The 16,957-nt window shown below is 42.6% G+C and overlaps 3 protein-coding genes across 3 annotated transcripts in view; 2 read left to right on the top strand and 1 right to left on the bottom strand.

The window, feature by feature from the left end:
- Positions 1–16,957, bottom strand: part of LOC310791526 (synapse-associated protein 1-like) — a gene marked incomplete at both ends in the record, with an annotated part of 582,682 nt that overhangs the window by 192,066 nt on the left and 373,659 nt on the right. The window lies entirely within an intron of this gene.
- LOC310791009 (synapse-associated protein 1-like) overlaps positions 1–16,957 on the top strand; it is a gene marked incomplete at both ends in the record, with an annotated part of 92,326 nt that overhangs the window by 9,039 nt on the left and 66,330 nt on the right. The gene's annotated exons all lie outside the window — the stretch shown is intronic.
- Positions 4,522–16,957, top strand: part of LOC310791108 (uncharacterized protein) — a gene marked incomplete at its 5' end in the record, with an annotated part of 71,213 nt that continues 58,777 nt past the window's right edge. Inside the window, 10 exons of the mRNA XM_083652809.1 lie at positions 4,522–4,628; positions 8,241–8,386; positions 8,563–8,683; positions 12,049–12,164; positions 12,328–12,477; positions 12,635–12,755; positions 13,712–13,827; positions 13,992–14,112; positions 14,782–14,942; positions 15,126–15,246. Of these exons, the coding sequence (XP_083508935.1) occupies positions 4,522–4,628; positions 8,241–8,386; positions 8,563–8,683; positions 12,049–12,164; positions 12,328–12,477; positions 12,635–12,755; positions 13,712–13,827; positions 13,992–14,112; positions 14,782–14,942; positions 15,126–15,246 (1,280 nt within the window). The remainder of the gene's footprint in view (positions 4,629–8,240; positions 8,387–8,562; positions 8,684–12,048; positions 12,165–12,327; positions 12,478–12,634; positions 12,756–13,711; positions 13,828–13,991; positions 14,113–14,781; positions 14,943–15,125; positions 15,247–16,957) is intronic.

Here is a 16,957-nt window from a genome sequence, read left to right as displayed (position 1 = left end):
GGAAAAGTATGGAAAATGTTGTAGTTCAGGTCCGATACACACACAATTCTAGCTTTGATCTTGGTCTAGACCCACTTTGAATACACAGCTTGTGTTGATGTGAAGAATAATGTTCAGATAGAGGGATGCTCTTATGAGCCAGCCACTGTCAGCATGCATTATATCAAATAGCTGCACCAACATCACATCTAGTCAAGAACATCGGCCATATGTGAAAGAAAGCATGTAGGAACCCTGCCGATCATCTCACATATTCTGATATTTCTTCATCAGACCAGATCTAGATCTAGGTCTGCGTTAATCATATTAAACACCAGACAACATCTTCAGAGGAAAAAGTATGTGATTTTCTTTGATTGAAAATGTGTAAGGACCCTGGGACCTGATACAAGTTTGAGATATGATTATATCTTCTTGCTTTTCCTTGTTCATGAGAGCCATGTACTGAGGCAGAAAGCCGCTAGAGGGCGCTCCAGTACAAAGTGCCAGGCACTTTCTTCTGATGGGGGGGGCTGTTTGAAATCCTAGATCCACGTCTGAGTTAAGTATCTTTCAGCTGCTGCTTGCAGGTGGTTTGTACAGTAAAGTCTGTAGTATAGTTACAGTACAGTAGAGTCAAATCTATGTCGATAAAGAGGATTGATTTGTGGCACTTTGCACAGCAGCACTTCAGACACTATTTCCCTTTCATTCTCCTTTCACATGTTTTTATTTCATTTGGACAAAGTTGGAAATGTGCGCATGTCTTTGTTCAGCTACACGGCTTGTTTCTCTGTAGCTGAAGTATTGTACATGTGTTCTCTATTTGATCTTTTCCTTCAATAAATATTCAAATCTGTTACAAAAGCAACCAGTAGATGTGGGTCAACTTGATACATACACGGATGAGTTCAGGGAGTATGAATGGAAATGAAGTTATAGGACATATATGTATATGTATGTATATATATATATATATATATATATATATATATATATATATATATATATATATATATATATATATATATATATATATATATATATATATATAACTTGTGATTGGTAACCAGGGTTGGGAAGTTTATTTTTAAAATGTAATCGGATACAATTAATAGTTACCTGTCAAAAATTGTAATCAGTAATCCAAGTATCACAATATAAAAGTAATGTAACTGATTATCTTACTTTTTGATTAGTTTTCAACAAATTTCCTCCTGCATCTGACTAGCCTGGGTAAACCCAGCCTCCACGTGACCTCTATTCATGCGCTCTCAGTGACCCCCCCCCCCCCACAACAACAACAACAACAAAAAAGAACAGCTTTGCTAATCTTGTCTTATCTGTTTCTCAATAATAATATAATAATAATCGTGTTTACATCTTTGGATTACAGAGCATCATTTTCTTAGAAACCCAGTCATTTATTTCTTGGCTGCACTCACTGGTCATTTCTAAGAGCCAAGTGTTTTTTAGGTTTTATTTATTTTGCACCTTAAGATATCAAACATAAAGTAGACAATAAAAGAGTCAATATTTACAGTGCACAGCGAATTGGATCAATAAATCCACAATAAATACAATCTACAATACATGTAATCAGTTACTTTCCCAGCCCTGATGCGTCACCAGGCTCTCTCAGAGGGGAGAGCATAGGGGGAGAGAGAGAGAGAGCCTGGCAGTTACTGACATAGATATATATAAAGGCTAGATGGCTTAAGGCGTAGTCAGCAGCGTCGTTGAACGGCCGTCATCTTGCTACAGTGCCTTTCTGGTACGTTCTATGGTAGCTGGTGACCTGCACAGACAAAAATACTCATAACTCGCTGAAATCTTGACGGATTTACAAACGGTTTGGTTTATTACAAGCATATTCCGTTCCCGAGATAGACCAAAAAAAAAAAAAGAAACACTAAAAACACTATTTTTTTGATGAGCTCCAAATTACACCAAAATTAAACCGAAGCATCTATGCCATGAGAGGGATTCAGGCACAAAGTTTCATGCAGTTTCATCCATTTCCCTAGGAGTTATGATCATATGATGTTGCCATACTAACCCAACAACAGATGCTCATAACTCCTAGTAGCTCCCTGTAGCAAGATGGCCGCCATGCGACGACGTCGCTCTCCATTGGCCGGCAGCGCGGGTAAGCTATCTAGCCTTTATATATATCTATGGTTACTGAGGCAGGAAGACAGAAGAAGACCCGCCCCCGTCTTCCGGTGGCCTGTGTGCTGCAGTGTTTTCATTCCCCCACAGAAATGCAACAGCAGGCAGTCAGTCACTACGAGTTAGAGGAACAACAAGAAGCATGGACATACCAAACCAAGTGTTTGTTTTGAGCTAACTCTCGTTACTCGCGTCGCCCATGTTTTCTAAACGGAACGCAAGAATTGAGCGGAATATTGTCCCTGGAGCACAGCACGGTCTTCCGCCCAGAGCCGGAAACACTCGGAGCGACGTTTTGATCATCATCATCCAGCCCTGCTGCCACGACACTTCTCTATACAGGCTGAGGCGGAGCAAAGTAACTGTTGACAGTGGAAGTAAAGTGTCTCGCAGTTCAACTCAGAGTCACACCGACACCATTTTGAGAGAGCAGAGAGAAGACGCAGGGTGAGTGTTAATACTACATTATTATTCCTGTTATTATTTTATTCAGGGATGAAACTAGTCACCTTTAAGTGACAGTCACCTTCTCGCACTTGTGCTGCTAAGTAAGTGAATGGTTTCTGAGTGGTTTAGTGTCTCTGCCCTGGCTGATATCTGTCACCTTTTTCCACTGTCTGAGTTCACATCTGTTGATTGTAAAAGTGTCTGAGTCAGTTTGTTACTGATCGCAGGTCTTCTCCTGCGTTCACCTGCCTCTTTTCCTCTCTCTCAAAGTAACGCTCATAGAAAATATGTAACAGTGAGATAATGGCGTCAGTAAAACAAAGAGAGAAGTAGATGTGGGCGGGCCCTGTACTTCACAGAAGACCGACATGACGCAGTTTATTAAACCGTTAAATTAACCCAGTTTTATTCCATCTGTGTGTCTGAGACTCTGCGAGATGAGCGTCTTTCAGTCACATGACTCCTCATAAAGAGAGAAACGGCTTGTTGACTTTCTGCAGACAGATCAGGACTTCAGAGCGAGGTGGGAACATCGACATATATATTTAATATAGCTCAATGGGTGGTAAACTAATCTGCTTCATATTAGGCCTACAGAGGGCGCTACTAACTAAGATGACATGCGTCGACTTGCCTACAGAGTCAGACTGCTGTGTTGCGTTTGAGTCATCCGCCTCTCGTCTCTGAGGGCGGGTTCACCGGGCTGATTTGTCATAAGCCAGCAGCGTTTCACTGAAATCTGTAACCACCGTGTGTGACCACAGAGGGGCGCTGTTGCACATGTTCTGCACATTTAGTCACCTGACAGTATCCACCCGACACTACAGACAGACGAGGATCTGCTAGAAAAAAAGTCATTCAAGACAAGTGTTGATAAAAAAGAAATAATGAATGAAGCTTGTGTGTGTGTGTGTGTGTGTGTGTGTGTGTGTGTGTGTGTGTGTGTGTGTGTTTGTGTGACACGACAGAATAGTTGACCTGTTAGTTAAAGACATAAGGTGTTGTTGTGACAGAAACATTTTTAGGCCGTGGACCAATGTTACTATTGAACTTTTTTTGGAGACTGGGCTGACACTTCTGGTTTTCAGACAAAATGACAACACGATTAGGTTGCAGCTTGATAATCGGGAGATTAAACTATCCCATGTGGTTTTCGCTGTGTCGTATTTCTAAAAATAATGTATTTTATAGCTCTATAGTCACGTTTCAGTGTTGAATGTTTTGACACAGACCTGCTTACACTTGTTGGCACAGCGTCTGCGACTCTGTTCTCATGCTTTGAAGTGCAGCAGCCATGCTGTCATGTTAAAATAGTTGTGAAATAACGTAACCAAAACATACAGAAATATGTGAATGTTTTCCTTTAATGTGGATCCAAAGGATCACTGGGTCAGAATTAGGGGTGTCACAATATGTAATAATAAAATGTTGAAACACACATTTCAAAACTCAATATTTGCAAAGATCTCGGTTTCTAATCTTGCAGGACACACTGTCATGCGCACTGTGTGTGTGTGTGTGTGTGTGTGTGTGTGTGTGTGTGTGTGTGTGTGTGTGTGTGTGCATGTGTGCGTGTGTTTGTGTCTAGGTGTGCTCGTTGTAATTCACGCAGTGTCGATTGAAACACATCACCCCATTGGGAAACGAGAGGGAATCGCACCATTTAGTGACCCTGAAATAAACGTTCTTTCTGTGAACATTATGACTGACTGACTGACTGACTGACTGACTGACTGACTCACCCTAAAGAGCCGTCTCTTGACCATGCTCTGTGCATGTGGTAAAAATCACAATTAGATGTTTTCTCCAAATTGTTCAGCCCTACTCATGAGCTGTGTGTGTGTGTGTGTGTGTGTGTGTGTGTGTGTGTGTGTGTGTGTGTGTGTGTGTGTGTGTGTGTGTGTGTGTGTCTCCTCTCAGAAGATGAGTGGTCGTGTGGAGGAAGAGGTTGGAGCAGAGCCTCCTGAGAGCTCTCTGTCTGTGGAGGAGTTTCTACTCTTCAGTCCTCAACATGGACCCTCAGACACAAAGTAAGATGACTGTTACACTCTAAACATTACTACTGTAATGTCATATGGTGCAACACCTTTCCTAGTCACTACAAGAAACTTGAAAGTCTGCAAAAGAAAATAATACGAGCCATGTCATGGTCGGGGTTTAACACACCCACACGCCCTCTGTTCCATCGTTATGGTCTCCTGAGGCTTGCCGATTTTCATCTTCACCAAAATGCTTGCTTGATGTATCAAGTTGTGTATAATATGAATTTCAGACTGGCTGAGCTCATTCCAGTCTGCTGTCCCCTGCACACTCATAATACTAGATATAAACATCTTATGTTTGGTAAAAAGAAAAGAAGAGAAAGCTTAAATGTAGCAGCTTAAGTATTACATGCAGGGGCTCACAGATCTGGAATGAGCTCGATGACAGTAGGAAAATGTTGAAATCCATCTCCACCTTTAAGAAAGCTCTGAAAGAAAAACTGCTTGAATCCTGCTTGTAATCAGGCCTGGTTTTACAGGGGTGCAAAGGCACACATTGCATCCTCATTTTAATTGTCTGCATGCTCAGTTTAAAAGAGTGGTAATATATATATATATATATATATTTTAATAAATGCTGTAGCTGCACACTTACTGTTTAAACTTGAATTATAATTGTTGTTTTTCTTTGTTCTTTGATGTGAATTTATGGCTTTTTGGCACCTATATGTAACTTTTAAGGTTGAGATAATTGTATTATCATTTTATGGTCCAAATATTTCAGTAAAGCACTTGAAACACTTGAAATATTCTTGCTTGGCTGGTATCATTCTACTTGAAATGATGGTAAAATGCATTATTTTTAGTAAAATAACATGTCAAATCTTTGGGTGTGCTCCACTCGACTATATTTTTAGTAAAATAACATGTCAATGTCTTCGGCCGGCCACCTGGGTCGGCCCGTGCATGTGCACCCCTTCCTATCTAGGATGAATCCCTAGTCATCTTGTTCTGGAACCGGCCCTGCTTGTAATGAGTATCTACACCCCTCTGATAATGGAACTCTGTCATTGTATTATGTATTATGTAGGGATGCACCGATCGATCGGCACGTGACCGGAAATGGCCGATTTTCACGTGATCGGCCTCGATCGGTGATCTGCACCGGTCACTCTAAATAGCCGATTCTGTGAGCCGATTTTCACATGACGTGCGCGCACCCCAAAGCACCGAGACAGGCACCCAGCCACCACACCACACACGCCAGCATACCTTCCTCGTTGTGGAATTTTTTCACCGTCAGTGAAGTAGACAAAGCTCGCAGTTTGTCACACATGCAAGTCGAAAATAAGCCGTGGAGACAGCTGAGTCCCGCTCGGCTGGAGTCCAGTCTGAGCGGCTCGCTTCACGTCACTGGCCCCTCTCTCTCTCCCCGGGAAGCAGTGCTGCTGCACCCAGCCGGCTTGGCGAGGTGAACGTGAGCATTGTGTCCAGTATAACCATTCCCTGACCTGCTTTCTCCATGCCACATCAGCGCTGCTGCCTCAGCCTGTCAGTCATGACTCATGTTGTAACGTGGATACAGGAGAGACTATTTGTTTGCAAATAGAACGACGGACATAATAATAAAAATGCATCGGACTCACAAGTGTGCAAGGTTTTCTGTGCGTGACAATCTTTTTTCGGATGGCAGATTTAAAAAAACGCATACGAAATTTCGGACTGTGTGTAAACTCCGCCTGATATTCAGACTGAAGATCGTTACTGTAACTCATAAACTCATTTCCCCTCTACTCAAGAGGACTGGTCTGGAGCCAGGCTATAAACTCCTTGTCCATGGATCATTTTGATGTTCTGTTGCACCTGTTTTCTTTTGGAAAAGTAAATGCATGATAGCTGTGGGATATAGGCTATTGGATTTTATTGAATTTTTGTATTCATTGTATTTGCACAAAAAAGCTCTGTCCAGTAGGCTAACCTGGAACACTTTTATTTTGAGATGTGTTTGAGTGAGATGGTCCTACTTCATGCAAATGATAAGAATTGTTATATGAATCCTAATTTTCAAACAAAGTTACAAAAACGTTTGTGTAAGCTGTCAATTGTTGTTCTTAGAAAGAAAATCGGAATCGGCAAAAATCGGTATCGGCAAGTCAGACTATTCAAAAATCGGAAATCGGCCAAGAAAATGGCAATCGGTGCATCTCTAGTATTATGTGGTATGTATGTATGTTCTATGTGTTGTATTAAAGGGCCCATATTATGCATTTCTTAATTTTGTATCATATATATGTTGTTACAATCTTGGATGGTCATATTAAACATGAGCTAAGCTTCAAATAAATAGGTGAAGGTGTTTTAATGTTACCCCCATGAACCCCCCCTCCCCCCCATGAAGTCTCGTAGACGAGAGGACATGGATTTGTGCCGATTTGTGCGAGAGCAATAGTTCTAGTGACGTCAGGTAGGACTTGTTACCATGGTGATGACAAGCCTAGCCCGGGCCGGCATTGCACGCGCGCCATAGCCTTCACCCGTCCCCCCTGCCCCTCCCTTCCCTGTTCTGACTGCTTCAGTACACTGCAGACTTGTCAACCTAACCCCGCGTCACCAGGCTCTCTCCAACCTGGCTGTGACTCCACTACTGTATGTGCATCACTACACCCTCCCTCCTCCCTCCCACCCTCCCTCCTCCTGTGGAAGCTCCGGGGGAAAATGGCGGCGATTGAGTGCCAGGCAGTCTGAATGAAATTGAATGTAACGTTCCCAATTCTATGTATTAAATTCTAAAAAAACTACCCTCAACATTTGGGAAGGCTAAGCCACACAACTAGGTCGTTATAATCGCATTTCATGCTTCGAAGGCGACTTGACGACCATGAGGACTGTGAGGACTCAATCACAGCAGGTCTCCGCTGATAGACCACGGAGAGCTCTGTTACAGGCGCAGGCAGTTACGCCTCCTCCTCCTGACCGCCTGGAGTATTTCCTGGAGGGTGGGGTTTTTTAAAGGGACAGGACCTAAAACAGAGCGTTTCAGACAGAGGGTGAACTGAAGGGGGCAGTGAGAGCCAGTACAAGATAAACAATGAGTTTTTTGAACTATGAATGATGCAATAAGTTACTCTACTGGAGGCCAACAATAAAATAATAATACATTATATTAGCAAAATATGGGCCCTTTAAGCGTCATGTGATACGTGTGTTTTACGTATGTATGTTTGTCCATTGATACCTGTAGGCCTTGTATGAGATCAGGCTCCTTCAAAAGCTTGAAACAGCTTCCTGGGAGACCTGACACACTCACATTATAAACCTGATGATGGTGATGATTATGATGATGATGATGATAATGTACGGTGATGATGGCATCAGTTCTAAAGTCTATTCAGCTCCAATGTTGACTGAGCGCGCTCAGTGGGACTACATGAGTTTGTAACGTGCAGGACTGCGTCAAAGAGCTGAATGGGAGGGGCCATCTTTCCTCATTTGTTGCCGTGGTTACCACTGATGCAAAACCTGGCATCCTGGACACTTATCAACAGACCATGTTATCAAAAACTCCACATGTCAGAAAAACTGACAATGTGCAACGTTGCAAGAAGTTGTGTGTCTTTACTCGAGCTAATGATGATATGTATCAAACATTTGTGTTTGCAGAGGTCAGCACCACATGCAGAGAGCAGAGTCTCCAGTACCCAGCTGTCTGTCTATGAAGAGTGACTGGTCTAAAGAACTTCCTCCAGACTTGAGTAATGAACCTGGAAAGAAAAAGAAAAAAAAGAAAAAAAGAAAGAACCAGGAAGGTAAGAGGACTGGTTAGACTGTGAGTCTCAATATTATTATTTTTGTGCATAAAAAAAAAAATCCACATTTATTTTGATGAAAATTGGCGGACCCCCTGCAGTACCTCCACAAACCCCCGAGGGCAGTGGTGCGCAATGTTTTTACATTTCAAATCTACTTTTACATTTTTCAACAGCACCCCACCCCACCCGCCAGAGAGCAGAGTCTCCTGTACCCAGCTGTCTGTCGATGAAGACTGACAGGTCTAAAGGCATACCTCCACTCTTCAGTAATGAACCTGGACCTTCAGACACAAGGTAAGAGGACTGGTTATACTGCAATGAGGAAATGTTATTTGATATCCTACAACAGTGATTCCCAAACTGTGGGCCGTGGAGGTACTGCAGGTGGGTCGCGAGTGGTCTGCCAACACTCCTGATTTTCGCGGGCAATCAAATGGCTGTACCAGGATCAGTTGTAAAGGTAGAGTGGAGATCCTGTCAGCAGAAGAAACTAGAAGACCTAAGCCTTAGGGCTTCTAGTTTCTAAGGCCTAAGGTCTAAGGCATCCATTAGTACCAAGCATAATATCGTCGCTGTCGTTCCAGGACCTCGAATGTGCCTTTTTTCACTTTTTTATTTTTTGTCATGAATCAATGCCATTGGTCACCCTTCACGTCTCTGTGTGGTTTTTAACAAATGCAACCAATGGAAAAGCATTAAAACGAGCTTGTGAGTAAATCTCGTAACGCCATTCGCCCTCAATCTGTCAGTCAAACCTCGAAATTCCCCCCCTACCTCCGTGTGTACCCCCCCACGCAGGACAATAAACCCGGAAAAGACACACGGCAGACGCGCTGTGTATTTCTCATATCGTTTTGACTAATCCTGGCTTCCTCTGACGTTAATATATCAATCAAATGTTTTCCAGTTATTCCTAGGCTGCAAACTTGTTTTAACATGCAAATCGGAGTGCTTTCTGACGAGAATAAAGTAACGTTAACGTTACGTTATGTCAGACTATTTCTCACCCCATGCCAAAGCCCCCATTCGGCCATGAGAGGCGAGGGGCAATGCTGCTGCTCCTGCGCGCGCCCCCGCGGCCTGGAGCTTGGGGGCTCGTGCATGAGCATGCGACTGCCTCCCGCTTGACTGGCCATGAGAAAGCGCTTCCAAGTCGGACTGATAATATAAACAACATCATTTGAGCTTATCCAGGTAAGATATTAATAAAGTAATGACACATTCAGCGGGAAACTAACTACCGTAAATTCCGGACTATAAGCCGCGGCTTTTTTCCCGTTTTTTGGGCTTTTTTGGCCCCTGCGGCTTATATAACGGTGCGGCTTATCTATGGATTTTTTCCAAAAAAAAAAAAAAAAATCTCTCTTTTTTAGCACTCTTTCTAACTATAAATCCACTTCTGTTTTAATTTCCTCTCTTGCCCTCTTTTAACAACATAACATAACATAACATAACACAACACAGGTAAGCAGAAAGAAAAAGACGAAGCAATCACCGCCATGAATGAGGAAATGACTCACCTGCTGGAGGCTGGAGATACACGGCTTGGGCTAAACTTTTACTCCGTGAAACACTATCGATTAAGTCCGACATCGCTCAGAGGTTTGAGCAGCTTGAAAACAAGTTTGAAAACGTGCAGAAGTCCATCCACTCACTCACTAAAGAAAATAATGCAACCGTGAACAGAGTTTCTAATGCGGAAAAGCGCATCAGCGCACTGGAGGACAAAAACAACACAGTGAGTCCGAAAGTGGATAAAATGCAAAAACATCGAAACGCTGCACACGCAGGTTGATGACTTAATCAGCAGGAGTAAAAGCTTGTGGGGACGGCTTTAGCTCAGGAGGTAGAGCGGGTCGGCCAATGACGCAAGGGTTGGCGGTTCGATCCCCGCTCCCTCCCAGCTGCTGTCGTTGTGTCCTTGGGCAAGACACTTAACCCCAAATTGCTCCCGATGGTGTGTAGGCACCCTGCGTGGCAGCCTGCCGCCATTGGTGTATGAATGGGTGAATGTAGACTATCTACTCATTGTAAAGCGCTTTGGATAAAAGCGCTATATAAATGCAGACCATTTACCATTTACCATTTAAAAGAAATAACATTCGCCTGATCAATGTAAAAGAGGGAGCTGAGATTGGTGACATGGACGCTTTCGTGGCAAAATCCTGTGTTACATCCTGGACCTGAAGGAAGGCGAGAAACCACCAGAGGTGGACAGGGCACACCGGGCGCCTCGGCCACGTCCAGACCCCGGCCTGCCACCGAGGGCCATCTTCATCTGCCTACTCCGCTGGCCCGACCGTCAACTCATCCTCCAGGCTGCGGGGAAGAAGCCCCTCACCTGGGAGGGTACGCGCTTTTTCGTCCGGCAGGACCTCTCCGCGTTGGTGCAACAGAAACGCGCAACATACAACAGCATCATCGAAAAGGCATGTTATATAAGTCAATGGATATCACTTTGGCGTACTGTACCCAGCGAGACTCGTCATAACCATTGATGGACAGCGGCGGAACAAGAGCTCAAAGTGAAACTGCCGAATATCTTTTGAGTTGGACTGGTCAATAGTACTGTGAGTAACTAAAATAAAAAAATAAAAAATGGAATTCTCTCTTCTTTAGCACTCTTTCTAACTATAAATCCACTTCTGTTTTAATTTCCTCTCTTGCCCTCTTTTCACCACACCGCGGACACTGTGTGCACTGTAAAAAAAACAAAAATACCATTAAAACACCCGCGGCTTATAGTCCGGTGCGGCTTATATAAGAAAAAAATAGTCAACTTTGAAGGTGCGGCTTATACACCGGTGCGCCTTATAGTCCGGAATTTACGGTATAATTAAGACATGTGCCAACTTGGACGACATTTGGTTCAGTAGTTTAAGAGCAAACAGGTTTTTTTTACTTCCTGAAAAGTTTCTGTTTTGGAAATTCGAGGTCCTGGAACGACAGCGACGATATGCTAGCTTGTCTGTAAGGGGGCTAACTAACGCTCCAAACATAGGTTACATTTTGGCGAGGGAAAACTATTTCAAAGGGGTCCCTAACCTCTCAGCTCAATTGATCTGAATCAAAATTGGTTTAATGGGCACCACAAGTCTCCTCTTTACAGATAAGGTAGCATTTTTCACAGCCTATCATTAATGGCTTGTGGATTGATTTATTCTGTTGTTGCTCATCACATTTTGTCTCAACAAATGTGTTATGCCTGCAAATACTTCTGATCAGTAAAGGGGGGAGAACGTTTTGACAATCTGCTTTTGGGTATTTTGCTTAAATGTTTTTTCTATGTGGATGATGAATTATCAATTTCCCTTATGGCCAAGTTCACCTGCTCTGTTAATGAAATAAAAAATATATAATATAAAAAACATATAGTGAAATAGATCATCTTAGTCTCGTGTGTTGATCAGAGTTGTGATTAAAGGGTTGGGTGGGCCCCGGAAGATTTTCAGATTTCAAAGTGGGCCATGGTATTCTTAAGTTTGGGAACCCCTGTCCTCCAGTATTGAGGTGAGCTTGTATTTACAAGGCTGCAAATTAATGCTGAACAAACAATGACTCAAATTAAACAATGAATAATGAAAATGTGCAACGTTGCAAGAAGTTGCGTGTCTTTACTAGAGCTAATGATGATATGTATCAAACATTTGTGTTTGCAGAGGTCAGCACCACATGCAGAGAGCAGAGTCTCCAGTACCCAGCTGTCTGTCTATGAAGACTGACTGGTCTAAAGAGGATTTTATAGACTTCAGTAATGAACCTGGAAACCTCGACTGTGAGTCTCAATATTGTTATTTTTTGTCTAAAATGCATTTCTAAAATCTCCACATTTATTTTGATGAAAATTGGCGGACCCCCTGCAGTACCTCCACGAACCCCCGAGGTCAGTGGTGCCCAATGTTTTTACATTTCAAATCTACTTTTACATTTTTCAACAGCATCCCCCCCCACCTGCCAGAGAGCAGAGTCTCCAGTACCCAGCTGTCTGTCTATGAAGAGTGACTGGTCTAAAGATCTTCCTCCACTCTTCAGTAATGAACCTGGAAAGAAAAAGAAAAAAAATAAGAAAAAAAGAAAGAACCTGGAAGGTAAGAGAACTGGTTAGACTGTGAGTCTCAATATTAGTGTTTTTGTCTAAAATCTTTGTGAAAATTGGTGGACCCCCTGCAGTCCCTCCACGAACCCCTGAGGGCAGTGCTGCACAATGTTTTTACATTTCAAATGTACTTTTACATTTTTCAACAGCATCCCCCCCTACCCGCCAGAGAGCAGAGTCTCCAGTACCCAGCTGTCTGTCTATGAAGAGTGACAGGTCTAAAGGCATACCTCCAGAGTTCAGTAATGAACCTGGACCTTTAGACACAAGGTAAGAGGACTGGTTATACTGCAATGAGGAAATGTTATTTGATATCCTACAGCAGTGATTCCCAAACTGTGGCCCACTAGTGGACCGTGGAGGTACTGCAGGTGGGTCGCGAGTGGTCTGCCAACACTCCTGATTTTCGTGGGCAATCAAATGGCTGTAGCAGGATCTGTTTTAAAGCTACAGTGGAGATCCTGTTATCAGAAGAACCTAGAAGACCTAAAGCATCCATTGGTACCAAGCATAATATGCTAGCTTGTCTGTAAGGGGTCTAAATAACGCTCCAAACATAGGTAACATGTTGACGAGGGAAAACAATTTCAAAGGGGTCCCCTGACCTCTCAGCTCAATTTATCTGAATCAAAATTGGTTTAATGGGCACCACAAGTCTCCTCTTTACAGATAAGGTAGCATTTTTCACAGCCTAGCATTAATGGCTTGTGGATTGATTTATTCTGTTGTTGCTCATCACATTTTGTCTCAACAAATGTGTTATGCCTGCAAATACTTCTGATCAGTAAAGGGGGGAGAACGTTTTGACAATCTGCTTTTGGGTATTTTGCCTAAATGTTTTTTCTATGTGGATTGTGGATGATGAATTATCAATTTCCCTTATGGCCAAGTTCACCTGCTCTGTTAATGAATTACAAAATATATAATATAAAAAACATATAGTGAAATAGATCATCTTAGTCTCATGTGTTGATCAGAGTTGTGATTAAAGGGTTGGGTGGGCCCCGGAAGATTTTCAGATTTCAAAGTGGGCCATGGTATTCTTAAGTTTGGGAACCCCTGTCCTACAGTATTGAGCTGAGCTTGTATTTACAAGGCTGCAAATTAATGCTGAACAAACAATGACTCAAATTAAACTATGAATAATGAAAATGTGCAACGTTGCAAGAGGTTGTGTGTCTTTACTAGAGCTAATGATGATATGTATCAAACATTTGTGTTTGCAGAGGTCAGCACCACATGCAGAGAGCAGAGTCTCCTGTACCCAGCTGTCTGTCTATGAAGACTGACTGGTCTAAAGATGATTTTATAGACTTCAGTAATGAACCTGGAAACCTAGACTGTGAGTCTCAATATTGTTATTTTTTGTCTAAAATGCATTTCTAAAATCTCCACATTTATTTTGATGAAAATTGGCGGACCTCCTGCAGTACCTCCACGAACCCCTGAGGTCAGTGTTGCCCAATGTTTTTTACATTTCAAATCTACTTTTACATTTTTCAACAGCATCCCCCCCCACCCGCGAGAGAGCAGAGTCTCCAGTACCCAGCTGTCTGTCTATGAAGACTGACAGGTCTAAAGGCATACCTCCACTCTTCAGTAATGAACCTGGACCTTCAGACACAAGGTAAGAGGACTGGTTATACTGCAATGAGGAAATGTTATTTGATATCCTACAGCAGTGATTCCCAAACTGTGGGCCGTGGAGGTACTGCAGGTGGGTTGCGAGTGGTCTGCCAACACTCCCGATTTTCGTGGGCAATCAAATGGCTGTACCAGGATCAGTTTTAAAGCTACAGTGGAGATCCTGTTATCAAAATAACCTAGAAGACCTAAAGCATCCATTAGTACCAAGCATAATATGCTAGCTTGTCTGTAAGGGGTCTAAATAACGCTCCAAACATAGGTTACATTTTGGCGAGGGAAAACTATTTCAAAGGGGTCCCCTAACCTCTCAGCTCAATTGATCTGAATCAAAATTGGTTTAATGGGTACCACAAGTCTCCCCTTTACAGATAAGGTAGCATTTTTCACAGCCTAGCATTAATGGCTTGTGGATTGATTTCTTCTGTTGTTGCTCATCACATTTTGTCTCAACAAATGTGTTATGCCTGAAAATACTTCTGATGAGTAAAGGGGGAGAACGTTTTGACAATCTGCTTTTGGGTATTTTGCCTAAATGTGGATGATGAATTATCAATTTCCCTTATGGCCAAGTTCACCTGCTCTGTTAATGAAATACAAAATATCTCTACTAGAGCTAATGATGATGTGTATCAAACATTTGTGTTTGCAGAGGTCAGCACCACATGCAGAGAGCAGAGTCTCCAGTACCCAGCTGTCTGTCTATGAAGACTGACTGGTCTAAAGGCATACCTCCAGAGTTCAGTAATGAACCTGGAAAAAAAGACCAAAGAAAGACAAAAAAAAGAAAGAACCTGGACCTTCAGACACAAGGTAAGAGGACTGGTTATACTGTGAGTTTCAATATTATTATCTTTGTCTAAAATGCATTAAAGAAAATTCCACATTTATTTTGATGAAAATTGGCGGACCCCCTGCAGTACCTCTACAAACCCACGAGGGCAGTGGTGCCCAATTTGTTTTACATTTCAAATCTACTCTTACATTTTTCAACAGCACCGCCCCCCACCCGCCAGAGAGCAGAGTCTCCAGTACCCAGCTGTCTGTCTATGAAGACTGACTGGTCTAAAGACAGACCTCCACACTTCAGTAATGAACCTGGACCTTCAGACACAAGGTAAGAGGACTGGTTATACTGCAATGAGGAAATGCTATTTGATATCCTACAGTATTGAGATGAGCTTGTATCTACAAGGCTGCAAATTAAAGGACGGCTTTACCATGGGGGATATGAATATATATTAAATCTCACGCCCCTAAGGTTTTCGAATCCGTTGAAACTTTTGAAATTGGAGCTTCACTCCCAGAGATATCAAGCATCTCTCACATATTTTTTGGGCCAGCCGACGCGTTTCGCGTCATCTGGCCCAAGTCCGCCTTGCGGAAGTCGTGCACCTATGAACTACAACTGTTGTGAGCCATGGTCCTGCCTCTAGAGGTCCTCCACGCCCCTTCAGAGGTCTTCAACAAAAACGAAAAGGCAGCCATCTTTTTCAACCGCCTAGCCTGCTGTAGCTAATATTAGCTTCCCATAGTTCCTTGCAAAGAGACCGATCTCGGGAACGGAAGCACGGACAGACACGGGACTGGGGGCATTGGAAAGCTCATCAAATTTTACATCTAGTAGTAGGTGGGTTGAAGTAACGAAATCAACGCTGAGCAATGTACCCGTTTTTACACATTTTTACAGAAAATAGTTACAACATCAGATGCGCGTAACTCCTACGAAAATGCCTTAAAATGCATGATTTTTTTTTTATGAAGACATCTCCCGACATATATACTACCGTTTAAATTTGGTGCAATTTGGAGGCAATTTTATTTTCGATTTATTTCTTCTTCTCTGTATGTTTTATTGTCGAAGCCTTCTTCTTCTTCTTCTTTGAGTTTTATGGCGGTTGGCAAACATATATGTGCATTACCGCCACCTACTGGAGTTTGATATCAGCCAAATGCCTGAGGGGTGGGCATGAAAACGAAGGCCACGCGAGCCCAGTGAATTGTGGGAAATGTAGTATTTCGAGTCCCCACACCCGCACCTCCCCCCCACCCCCCCCCCCCCACACACAGAGTGGATTTCGGTTGATATCTCTGTGAGTAAACCTCCAATTTCAAAAATTTCAACGGATTCGAAAACCTTAGGGGCGTGAGATTTAATATACATATCCCCCACGGAAAAGCCGGCCTTTAATGCTGAACAAACAATGACTCAAATTAAACAATGAATAATGAAAATTGAAAAAGAGCTAAGTAGGCTACAGATATGGGCTATATCTGGTGAACACAGAGCCCACTAACAGGCCTACAGCTCAGTTCCTGCAGCATATCGCTCAAAAGGCCACCTCCCTACTGAAGAAAGTATTTTCTATTCATAAGGGGGTCACACGTTATTTCTTTATCATGACACTTAGCGCTATGTATATTTACATTTACATTCTGTCATTTAGCTGACACTTTGTGAAAACGTAGGGTAGGTTCACTTGTTTTAAATTGAGTGTGTGGTGTTTTTATTATTATAACAATAATTATTTGTATCGATCAATTATTAGACATTTTAGGGGACTCCAATTGAATTCCATGCGACCCCAAGTTTGGGAAAGCCCGGAGTAGCCCCTCCCTCTCCTCCACCCACGCAAACCACATACGTATTCAGATTGTCACTTGCTGATCAGTAAATCTTTAGTGAATTCAACTTTACGACACAGATGTGTGAATACTCTCTGAGTATAAATTACATCATGCAAGTTCTCAGGTGTTTTGCTGCAAAAATGCCTCCATAGTTTCTGTCTAAACCAGTGTAGTGGTAAATACATAGGTGGGTAAACTAT

Source organism: Poromitra crassiceps (assembly GCF_964638095.1).
Source record: "Poromitra crassiceps genome assembly, chromosome: 16".
NCBI classification, from domain to species: Eukaryota; Metazoa; Chordata; class Actinopteri; order Beryciformes; family Melamphaidae; genus Poromitra; species Poromitra crassiceps.
This window is presented reverse-complemented; position numbering and strand designations above follow the sequence as displayed.